Raw genomic sequence first — 12,552 nt, forward strand, 5'->3', positions numbered from 1 at the left:
AATTATAACTGAACCTTATAGATTTATATAATATTTACCCAAGTGACTATAAAAGGAGTTTTTATACTTCATACAATATAAAGATACTATGTAAAATTCCTACATAACAAATAAAAACTGCAATTTTTAATACTTTAGTACAAAAACAAATACCAGCAATTATTAAAAGGCTTCATCCTATTATAAGACCTCCAAGGATTACCATTTGGATACTTATAGTTAGAAATTTCTGGGAGATATGTACTAGTGTGAAAGGGAATTTGTTTATTTTAACTTAATCAATCAAGAACTTGGAGTCTCCTGCTTTTCACACTTAGTTATTAGCACTTAGTCCTAAAAGACCACAAAAGCTGGGCCCACCCTCCCACCCCACCCCTGTCCACCTTCCCCCAAGTGCTAGGAAAATTGGGAGACTATGATTGGTTTCTGAGATGTGATACACCAGCCCACAGTGAAAGGAACTAGACACCAGAGAGACAGGAAGTGATGCAGAGAAAACTGCTTATAAAAGCCAGCCGAGGGCATTCTGAGTCATTCTGCTGCCTCGGTGCCTCTTGCTGAGGGAAGACTTCTGCATCAGTGCCTCTTGCTGAAAGATGATTCTATGTTGATGGTTCAAGGAGTTCAGCTTTAGTGTCTCACCTGGGTTGAGGAGACCCTGGGAGAGACACTGGCCTTTTGGCTCTTCTCCTGTCTTCGGTGGGACACTCTCTTCGGTGAAGCACTCAGATTTAGACTTAGTTAATTTAGCTAGAAGGGGCAGCTGAGTGGCTCAGTGGATTGAGAGCCAGGCCTAGAGACTGGAGGTCCTAGGTTCAAGTCCGGCCTTGGACACTTCCAGCTGTGTGACCTTGGGCAAGTCACTTGACCCCTACTGCCCACCCTTACCACTCCTGGGCCAAGGATGGTCCCTAGCCCGGATGAAAAAGGAGGAGGGTTGGGCATGGGGCTAGCAACCCCACCCTGTAAAAACTACATCTGCTAAAGAAACTGCAACCTAAAGTAGGGGCAGCTGGGCTAGCTCAGTGGATTGAGAGCCAGGCCTAGAGACGAAAGGTCCTAGGTTCAAGTCCGGGCTCAGACACTTCCCAGCTGGGTGACCCTGAGCGACTGTGTGACCCATTGCCTACTGGTTGTGGCCCTATGCTCCTAGAATGGAGTACCAGGATAAAAAAAAAAAAAAAAATTTAGCTAGACAATATCTTCTACCTCCTTCCTACATTTCCCCCTTTACTATCTCTACCTTGCTGTAATAAAGCTACTAAAACTACTAACAGCCTTTTGACTTGAGTTTATTATAAAAAGTGACTACATCAATTTTTTAATTCTTATATTTGTCCAACCTATTTTAATTATTGCACTAAGTAATCCCCAGAAACAGCAAAACTCTTAAATATAGAGCTGCTGCTTTAATAATTGGGGAGGTTGTTGGGGGGTGGGAGGGAACAGTAATTTCATTTAAAGAAAAATGTTAAATAGTTATTTAAAAATTTATCCACAGGCAAGATCTGTCATTTCAATAAGTATCAAAAATTCCTGGAAAACCAAAGTAAATAGGCACCTATACTGTAGCTTCTAGTCTTTGAGAGCTGTTTGAGGCACTGAGGGTTAACATAGAGGCAGAACTTGAACTTGAGGTCTTCCTGACCTTGAGGCCAGCTCCCTAGCCACTCTGTAACTACACTTCTCATTTAAAGAATATGAACTTTTCTCATACAAAAAAATATGGACTTAAAAAAAAATTAAGGGCATCATTATTCAATTTTCAAAATATTTAGACTTCTTTGAAATTATATGTACAGATAGACATATATATATAGTTTTGCAGGATTATACAGTTGTAAACCACTGAAAGGTCCCATTAAAGAAAACACTAAATGTAGTTAATTAATTGGCTCAATGAAGAACAGGGAAGTGGAAAAGGGTCATTATGATAAGAAACAGTGATCAATTGACAATACAGTAATAATAAAATGGAGACAAATTTCCAGTAGAAACCATTCCCAAATTAGCCAACAGCAAAACTTAAGGAAAAATGTATTTTGTTAAACTACAGATAATAAGTATGACAAATGTACATCATCTATGATATATTTAGGTCAATTTCTTCCCTACACGTGCTAGATTTAGTAATGAAGAGGTGTTATGGGGCAAAGAAATCCCTAAGAGGAGAAAAACAAATATAGGCAAGGCTTTAGAAAAAGTTTGTTACACAATAACACAAAAAGCTTCAACTTGGAGAGGTCTATTTTCAAAAGTCTTCATGATTCATCAATAGTAGAGAACTTCAAAAAGGATACCAAGAACACTATTTGATATTGGAAGCCACTGGCTGCAAATGGCATTAATCTGAACTTTAGGGTCAGAATGTCGTGCCTCCCGTGCTCCAATTTTTAATCCCAATGAGCTTACTATTTTGTCAATTTTTTCTTTGTCCCTATAATCATTCAACAAAATAAAAACACAAGATTATATTTCTATACACACAGAAATTTAAAAGAGAAGTAAAATTTAATTAGCTATTTGCTCCCCAACCTTTATTTTTCAACAAAAGACTATAAATATTTGGAAGTGAATTATTGCCATAGTGCAAAAACAATCTTTTTTTTTTTAATTTTCAAAGTGGGAGACTCCAAAACTTTTAGGACAAACCACATTACCAACAATATAGTCTTACAAATGGTGAGAAAAAAATGACTAGCCTATCATTCAAAATGGAACTAGAACAATAAAATTAATTTTCACTTCACTTTCAGACAGATTTTATCAAATTAATCTTCTTTTAGTGGCTTGTTGAAAACATATAGCCATTATCATCAGTCCATCACCATGCCACGTTGTAAAATCATGGCTAACTCCACCCTTTAGCCATGTTTTATACAGACAGAATATTAACAGTAATGGTTGGTTTCACCAACCACAACCAATTCTGTTGAAAACTTCTTTTACTTTTCCCTGTCAACCACATTCTTCTTGAAATGTGGTAAGTACATAAGACTAGTATATTACTTAAATAGAACTGATCTGAATAACAAACACTGTATTGTAATCTTACTTTTTCAAGACTGCATCATAGAGACTCCATATATTTTCTAGGACCAACTGAACAAATAAAGGTTTCTTTCCTTTTGTCTGTAAAAAAAAATATATGGTTGGAATAATAACTCACTTTTATATTTTACAAAAGGCTTTATAGAGTCCCAATAATGTGCAAAGGGCATTAACTCACAATTTTAAAGATGAAATTGAGGCTTAAAGAGTTTGTGAAGCCTCTTGGCCATGGTCACAAATCTAGTTTTTAAAAGCTAGAGTCAGACTTCCTACCCACTTCTTCTGATTTCTCTGCTCTCTGGAATCTACCAGATTGTCTCTGGAGACCTGGAACATTTGACATGTCTTAACATGATTCAATTTCACTCTGGATTCTTTATCTACTATATGTCTCACCACTTGGCAAATATTTACTCAACATAATTTTCAGTTTGACATAACTTGTAGTTTGGCATTCAGAGCCAAATTTCAATTACACCTATCAATGGTGGAAAACAGTATCACAAATAATACTTAACAATGAAAAAGGGAAACCTTGCTGTGCAGTTGCCCCACCATTAATAATGCCATTTCAATTCAACTAAACCAACATTAATTTCTATAGTTACTTCCATTGCTCTTGCCACAAATGCCCAATAGTGACACTGGCTATCTACCCTAGTACAGGGGCTAAGGTGGTTTAAAGGGGCCCCTTTATATGAAACTCTTTCTTCAATGTCATATCCATTTCCCTACTTCTTATACAGAGTATACTACATATAAGTCAACATTCTCAAGCCATCATTATGAATAGTAAATACTGTGCTGCATTATAACACAAAGAGTCCCATGAGGACCAATGAAATGCCAAAGAATGTTTTTCACTATACTAAGTGGCCCCAGATTGCTGCAACATGTATAATAAATGGCAAATATACATCTTTAACATTTAAAATGTGTGGTTCTCCATCATTTCCCCTGAGTTCTCATGTAGTGAAGTGACCTTAATGATACAGTTTTTTAGATCTGTAAGATATGGAAGTCTAAACGTCTGACTTTAGAAGCATAGAAAAACAGAGGTCAGAAGGGGGATGTGATTTACCCAGTTACACAAGAATCAGAGCTTAATTCCTGACTATATAAGGAAATGAGTTGTTATGCCATCTAAACTTAAAAAGCAAATAAAAATTCTTATCTAAGCACAATAACTGGGGAAGAAGACTTTTAATTTTTAACCAACTACAAAGAGTAAAAGACTTTCATGGTATAAGCAGGACAAATAGAAGATGAATTAAGTCTATTAAAGCTGTTACATGATATTAGATATACAAAGAGAAAGAATGCAACTAAATATAAAAATGTTATATACCACATTTTATGTGACTGTTTGAATATAGACATAACTTTCTTCAATGCTCAAAATTACAACTTCATCTCTGAAATCCAAAGAAAACTGTTAAATGGCATAAATGAACCTACATGAAGAGAATATTATTAGTATTTGGGCTACATGTGTTAAAAATTTTATTAAGGTCATAATTTCCATATAACATTGAATAATGAAGAGCATAAAATATCAGCTATTACTTATATCTATTGGTAGAAAACTTCAGATTAATTTTTCTTTAGTAATATCAATAGTGAGCCCCACTACAAAGTGCCTCTTCATCTTACTGTATTTACCTGGTCAGCTTTCATAATTTTCTTTGATTTTGTATTTAGGTAGTACTCTCCCCATAAGGTCTTCAAAAGAACATCAGTCTTGATGCCAAGTTTTTGGCTGTAGAGTTTGGCAAAATGCTTGATCCTGAAAGAAAGTGATTTTCCATAGCAATATGAATAATATACAATATAATGTTATGCTTTATTGATTTCAAAAGTAAGGTAAAAAAAGAAATGGCCTAAGGAAAAGATGGGAATTGGGATATTCAAACCAGAGGAACAGAGTATTCACTGCCTCTGATCTTATCAAGGTACAGAATCCTAGGATGAAAAGTTTTCTCCCATCAAGGAAATCATTTCTTCTGTGGTTTATAAATCCCTTTTTTTTTAATCCTTATCTTCGATGTTAGAATCAAAACTATATATTGTATACTATACATGTATAGTATTATACAATATACAATAGTGTATATAATAGCCAACACAGGCACTGGGAATTAAGTGACTTGCCCAGTCAAAGACCTAGGAAGTGTCTGAAGCCACATTTGAACCCAGAACCTCCTGTCTCTAGGCCTGGCTCTCAATCCACTGAACCACCTTGCTGCCCTCAATGGCTTATAATCTTAACAGAGATGCCTGAGGCACTAAGAAGTCAAGTACTTTGCCTATGGTCACACATATTAGCTCTGTCACCTCTCCAAGGGAAATAGAGCATCTATTTCTCCCCCAATCTTTTTTCTACACATTAAAATCTGTGAGATTTCATCAATAGGGGGAACTTCCTCCCCTGACAGAGATCATACACAACCCCTCCACATTCCTAAATTTATCAATTGCTGTGGCCAGAGATTTCTGTCACATGATAGCCACTATATCTGAAACTGATTTTCTTTGAAATGAGGCAGGTAACTCAAATGCCAGACATTCAATCCATTGCTTGGCATGCACTCAAAGCCTTTCTAAATTTCTACATAAAGCATGCCATAGCTGGCATTTGTTTGCGCAGTCTTTGATGACCAAGGGTCATCACCTTCAACCTAATAAGAGCAAATGACACTGATTTTTGCACCTTACAATTAGAAAGCAAACCTGTGAAATCCTCAGTGAAACTACTATTGCCTTCTTCCACACCACTTTCCCTTAATAAAAAGAGGAAATGGAGGAGAAAAGAAGTCAAAAACTTTATTCCCATTCTTGGTGCTTCTTAAAGAACTGTCACATTCTCAAAGAGATAAAGTCATTCCCCCAGGACCGCACAGTGAGTTAATGGCAGGATGGAGACTAATACAGGTCTCCCAATCCACGTTCCTTGGAATGTACTTTTCAATACTGCCTGTAAAGGATAAATTACTGGTCTTCAAATGTCAAATAAGAAAAAATAAACTTCTCTTAGCATGCAACTTGCAATGAAGGCAAAGAGAGAAAGATTCCTGTTTTTCAGAGAACTTTATTTCTTCAGAGACCTAAGTTAGTTGTGAGTATCTGAACCTAAAAATCCAAAAAGGCATTTACAATGGTCGTTTCTTTTAAACATTCTAAAAAGTGATATTGCAAAAAGCACGGTATTCAAGATGATGTCTTAAAAGATGCCAGCATTTTCTGAGGGTAAGCCAAAGGCAATAAAACTTAAGCTTTTCTGATTCATTTGGTGTCTGCAATTCCTAATACACAGTTTGACTTCATCCTTTCAACACATGGATTTTATATAGGGATCCCAGATGTGCTGTGTTCAGCACTTGATCAAAATAGAACCTTCTAAACTTCACTCGATCTTCCCATGAGCACATGGAAGAAGTTTAGACTATGTCAGCAATTCTGTCATGGATGTGCAAGTATAGATTCCTGCACTAAGTGGGAGGAGATACTAGAAGGTTTCAAAGGTATCCTCTTTGTATCACAGCAATTATGAGTTCACTCCAGGACTGTCCCTAATAAAATAATATTTTAGTGACAAAAATAGAGATAAACACTACAAAATATTGAAGAATCCTAGTTTGGGAATCAGGAAATATAGATTCTAGCTTTGGCTCTGCCACTAACTAGATACGTGACAGTGAGGCAAACTCCATTTTATCTGGGCCTAAATATCCTCACTCTAAAATCAATGAGTATACTTGAGTCCACGGCCTAAGTGCAACGGCGATATCTAAAGGAACATGATGAGTCTGGCTTATAGCAGTATCAATACATCAATACAAAGCAAAGATTGCGAATACCACCCTAAAAGTCCAAGTCTTGCTGGGTCTCTCGATATCCTGTGCATTCAAAGACCTTGTTTTTTGCCTCCAAGTTCCCACTTCTGTCTTGGATCCTTGCACTTCTAAGAGGTCCTTTGGTAGATATTAATTTGGTATCAGGGGCATCTAGGTAGCAAAGTAGATAGTAGTGCTGGACTTAAAGAGTTAGGAAGACTCATCTTCCTTAGTTCACATCTGGCCTCAAGACACTTATGAGCTGTGCAATCCTGGGCAAGTTACTTCCTTGTTTGCCCCAATTTTTCATCTATAAAATAGGGTATTAAAGAAAATGACAAATCACTCTAGTATCTTTACCAAGAAAATCTCAAATGGGATCAAGACTGAAAAACAAATGAATAACAAAATTTTATAGATGAGGAAACTGAGGTTGAGAAGTTTATTGACTTGCCTAGGAGTAACTCAGCTAAATAAGTACCTGAGGGAGGATCTAGATTCAGGTTATCCTCAATCCAAGTCCAATACTTTTATTATGCCTTGTGGGGCATACAATCTAAGGCTTCTTTTAGCTTAAATGTTCTTATCTTATTCTATGAAATCTAGACTCTTTTCTTGGAGATTAGTTAGCATTAAAAACAAAAATTCTCTTTTCCCTCTGAGAAGAGTGGCCTATCTAATAATCCTATTATTGAATTGTAGACCATAATCAATTGTACTCTTGAGGAACAGTTCTACTGAACACTAAACACAACGTTCAGACTAGACAAGGCAGGTAAAACAAAGATATATGCCTTCATAGGGCAAATTATAAATTATAATAAGCCCAAGAAATACGAGAAAAAATGGGTTTAAAAAAAAAAAAGCAAAGTCTCTCTTTTCAAGAAATCTTGACAGTGGCTGATTTTTATATTTGTATTCCTGACACATAGGCACTTAAATTTGTTGATTTTATTACCAGTCAATCAGTCTTATTTAAGTTTAGTAATAAATAGGGAGAAATGGAAGGGGTTGGGAATCAACTAAAAAAAGGAAGAGGCAGGGGCAGCTGGGTAGCTCAGTGGATTGAGAGTCAGGCCTAGAGACAGGAGGTCCTAGGTTCAAATCCGGCCTCAGACCTTCCCAGCTGTGTGACCCTGGGCAAGTCACTTGAGCCCCCCATTGCCAACCCTTACCACTATTCCACCTAGGAGCCAATACACAGAAGTTAAGGGTTTTAAAAAAAAAAAAGGAAAAAAAAAAGGAAGAGGCAGCACTAGTGAGGAAAAATAGAATTAATGTAGATGTTCAGGGCAATAATGAAACTTCAAGAAATATGGTCCTTACCCAAATCAAAGGAAGGGAAAGTGAATAAGCATTTATTAAAAGTATCTATGTTCCAGGCACTTAAAAATATTATCTCATTTAATTCTCACAACAAATGTTATAATTATCTTCATTTTACAGTTAAACTGAAGCAGACAAACATTAAATGACTTGCCCGTGATCACATAACTAAGAAGAATCCAAGGCAAATTTGAACTCAGGTCTTCCTGACTCTAGGGACTCTATCGTTATATTACCCAGTTGATTCAAATCATTTTCAAATTTATATTTAATCAACTTATGGTAAAAAGCCTCACTTTAGTTGGACCTCCTTATATGTACTTCCCTCTTTGAAAATCTTATTTTCACTGATAACTTTTGTTTTCACATATTAATTTCTAAAGCTACCCCTTGCCTCTTCCCTTAAGAGAGCCACTAATTGTTTAAAAAAAAAAACAAAAAACCACACACTTAGAAGACATAAATTATAGAAAAACAAACTAATAAAGATTCACTTAATATTTCTTTAAAAGTCTAGGGTCAATGTTTGGCTCAAGAGATTCAGCCTAATCTTTTATACCTACACCAAAATACAATGTCATGATTATCAATATTTATAATAATCCTCCTAAGGCACTATATGATCCTGATTCATCACAGAAAGACTAAATTGGTAAGTATAAGAAGAGGGATCTCTAGGTGTTCTGCTTCCAAAGGCATGCCTCCCAGTAACTTCCATCCTCTAGCTTAATTCTGCCTTCCAGGGATGCAATAAATGTCATTTTTGCTTCCAAAAAAACCCTCCTTTAAATACCAGAAGACAACCATTCTGCCTCATCTAAGTAATCACTTCTTCAAGTTAAACATTCCTCATATGATATGGTTTTCAGAGTTCTCACTAACTTGGTTATTACTATCTTCAGAACAGATTCCTGTCTGTCATCATCTTCTAAAAACATAGCCCAGATCTGAACAACATAACTCCAAGAAGATCTAACTAAAACAGAGTACAGTGGGAATGCCATTATCTGACTGAAACACCACATTTTAAAGTGACCAGAGACAGCACATTGTACTGCTTATTGATATTGAACAAGCATCCTTCTCAAGGGAAGTGCTGTCATTTTAGATAGTTCTAATTCTCTATTTGTCCAACTAAAATGTTAAGCATAAATGAAAGATGTTAGATTTATCTCTGTAAAGTTCTATCTTACTGGTTTCATTCCATCATTCTAGCCTATCAAGATCAATTTGAGTCTTGATTCTGTTATCATATTAGCTACTTTCTCCTAAGCTAGTATAAATTTATGACATATGACACTTACATGTCTTCATCTGCATCACTTTTAAAAATGTCTAACAGCAAGAACAAACCCTGTGGCAAACTATAGACTTCCTTTTCAAAGGTGAAACTCTGATTAACTTCATTAATCGGAGCTACTTTAAATCCATGTTTTAATGTATCACAAATCTGCCTAATGGTATATCATTTACCACACTTTCTCCATCTTGTTCAGAAGAGACTGTCAAATATCTTGTTAAAATCAAGATAAACTATGTTTGTGGCATTCCCAATCTACCAGTCTAGTCACCTTAACATAACAGGAAATTATTATATTAGTTGTATGTGATTTCTTCTCAGTAAGCTCATTACCTTTTTCTTTTCTGAATATTTACATTGCTTTCAATCTGATTTAATAATCTAATACAGACTTTTGTTAAAGAGCAACACAATACTTACCCATCAAGTTTCTAGTATCTACCTTTTCATCCATTTTGACAATATTTGTCTACCTGTAGTTCTTGAACACCTCTCCCACTCAAGATTATTTTTCCAGATTACTAATGGGAGTTCTGTGATAACATGTTCAGGTATGTAAAAAGTGATATATCTGGGTCTAGAAGACTCTTAACTCATTTAATACTACCTACTTCTTATCTCCTAACCCAGTGATGGGCAAACTATTCCCCGTAGGCCAGATCCAGGCCATAGTTTGCCCATCACTGCCTTAAGCAATTCCCTAATAACTATGCCCCCACATCCAGATGTAGTGATTCGGGAATTGCTTAAGGCGATGGGCAAACTATGGCCTGGATCTGGCCCGCAGGAAACAGTTTGCTCATCACTGTCCGAACCCATCTTGGGCTTCAATTCCATCTTTAAGATTTTTTTTTCGCCTACCCTTTTCAAGTTACAAGTTCTTTCTCCTAACTGGAAAACAAAGAATTAACAGAAGATAAGCAGTTTTGCCTTCTGTGATCTGTCAACATCACACCCTCTCCTCTAACAAATATTTTCCTTGCTCTTCTTGTTCCAAATATAATAAAAAGGATTTTTTATCTGTCCTTGGTATTTTGGGCAAATCTTTGTTAATTTTGATGCTATTCTTATGGGTTCAATCCACACATTTGATTTGGATTTATACTAAATTCGTTCTTTCATACGAGGCCTTTCTAAAGCTGAGCAAATTTTATGCAACACAAAATTGATTATTTTATTTAACTTTCTCCAAGTTTTCCCTCATTGGGATCATTTTCAATCACATTGTCAGAATTTCATTTTGGGGGGCCTCTGATACTCTGGAAAAATAGTCTTTCAAAAGTTCAAGTCTTGGGGCAGCTGGGTAGCTCAGTGCATTGAGAGGTAGACCTAGAGATGGGAGGTCTTCAGTTCAAATCTGGCCTCAGACATGTCCTAGTTGTGTGACCCTAGCAAGTCACTTAACCTCCACTGCCTAGCCCCGTGATGGCAAACCTATGACACGTGAAGCCATTTTCGATGATACACAGCTGCATGCGGCCGCATACAGAGAAGTATGGGGTCACATGCCAAGGATGAAACATTTGCTGAAGGGTAGTGTAGACACTCTGTGCACTATAGATGATGATTCTACCTATGGTAATTTATCTATTTTGATTTATTAAATACAGTTATATATCATAATTATACATTCTTGTTTTTTAAATTATGGGTTTTTTCTCGAAGTGACACACCACCTGAGTTATGCTCAGTTTTTTGGAGAATTTTGACACACCAAGCTCAAAAGGTTGCCCATCACTGGCCTGGCCCTTACCACTCTTCTGCCTTGATTCTAAGCCGGAAGCTAAGGGTTTTAATAAAAAATAAATAAAAATAAAGTATATGTAAAATTATGTTTTAAAAATTGTATTATTAAAATATATACATATGTGTATATGCATATACAAACATATTTTTATATATACATATATATATGCTAATTTTTAAAGGTAAACTATGACTGATATCAAGGAATGTTTAAAATCAGTAACTCAACACAGTTTATGAGTGAATTGTGATATTGTAAGAGGCCTCATAGGACATACAGTTCAATTTACTGTATACCCAAAACAGAATCTTTTTTACAACATCTTGGATAGGTAAACATACAGCCTTTGTTTGAAAACTTCTAATGAATAAAAAACTCCCTCCTAGGTAGCCTAATCAACATTAAACAGTTTGAATCATTTGGAGGTTTTTCGACTACAACAACTCTAAACCTGTCTCAACCTCCACTCACTGTTATTAGTTTTGCCCTCTGACATAAAACAGAACAAGTCTAGCCCATCATCTGGATAACAGCCATTAAAACACCTGAAGACATTTAAAAAACCACTTGGAATCCTCAGTTTCCTGATTTGTAAAATGAGGGACTTAAGCAGAACAAATCTCATACCATTTAGACGTCAGCCAATCAAATGTATAACTCCATTTAGCAGGGCCCCCAGCCTGAGTTTCCTCATCCATAAAATGAAGGGGTTGAACTCTGACTTCTAAGGACCTCCCATAGCTCTAAAACAATGATTTTATTTTAACTGTAGCCTTCTCTCCATTGTGCATTATCATCCTACCCATCTCTAGCAGTGGTACTATCTTTGACCTTTCTTTTGCCCCTAAATATATGTAAAAAACCCTCAACATTATTATGAGTTCTTACCAACTAGCCTTGATTGATTCTGAACATATTACTCTTACAAACACTTGGATTCCTTTGCTACAGTCTTCTATACATGGTTTTGTACATCAGTTCCCTATTATAAACATAACTCTATGGCTAAGTTCCCTATACAGCTAGATGGTCATCTTTAGCAACTCCTTTTCCTTCTTAATTCTCTTTTTTTATCTTCATGATTTTCTCATTTTTCCCTCCAGAATGAGCTCTTGAAATCTTATTCTTTTTCTGTTCTCTGTTTTTATTTTATTCTCTAAAGTCTGTTTTCCTCCAAATCTATACTACACATCAGACTATGCATAAACTCTCTTCCTCTACCAGAAATTCTAACATGGAATGGTCATTATCTCTTAGGATTCTCATCAGTTCTATTTCCAGACATTTGCTGGTCA

General features: G+C 35.9%; 1 protein-coding gene across 2 annotated transcripts in view; it reads right to left on the minus strand.

The window, feature by feature from the left end:
* Positions 1 to 12,552, minus strand: part of EFL1 (elongation factor like GTPase 1) — a 250,801-nt gene that overhangs the window by 215,087 nt on the left and 23,162 nt on the right. For both annotated transcript variants that reach the window (XM_044665477.1, XM_044665476.1), the window contains 3 exons: positions 4,714 to 4,837; positions 3,056 to 3,132; positions 2,301 to 2,437 (listed from right to left, as the gene is read on the minus strand). In XM_044665477.1, coding sequence (XP_044521412.1) covers positions 2,301 to 2,437; positions 3,056 to 3,132; positions 4,714 to 4,837 — 338 coding nt within the window. The remainder of the gene's footprint in view (positions 1 to 2,300; positions 2,438 to 3,055; positions 3,133 to 4,713; positions 4,838 to 12,552) is intronic.

The sequence above is a fragment of the Gracilinanus agilis genome, chromosome 2, assembly GCF_016433145.1.
Source record: "Gracilinanus agilis isolate LMUSP501 chromosome 2, AgileGrace, whole genome shotgun sequence".
Classification (NCBI taxonomy): Eukaryota; Metazoa; Chordata; class Mammalia; order Didelphimorphia; family Didelphidae; genus Gracilinanus; species Gracilinanus agilis.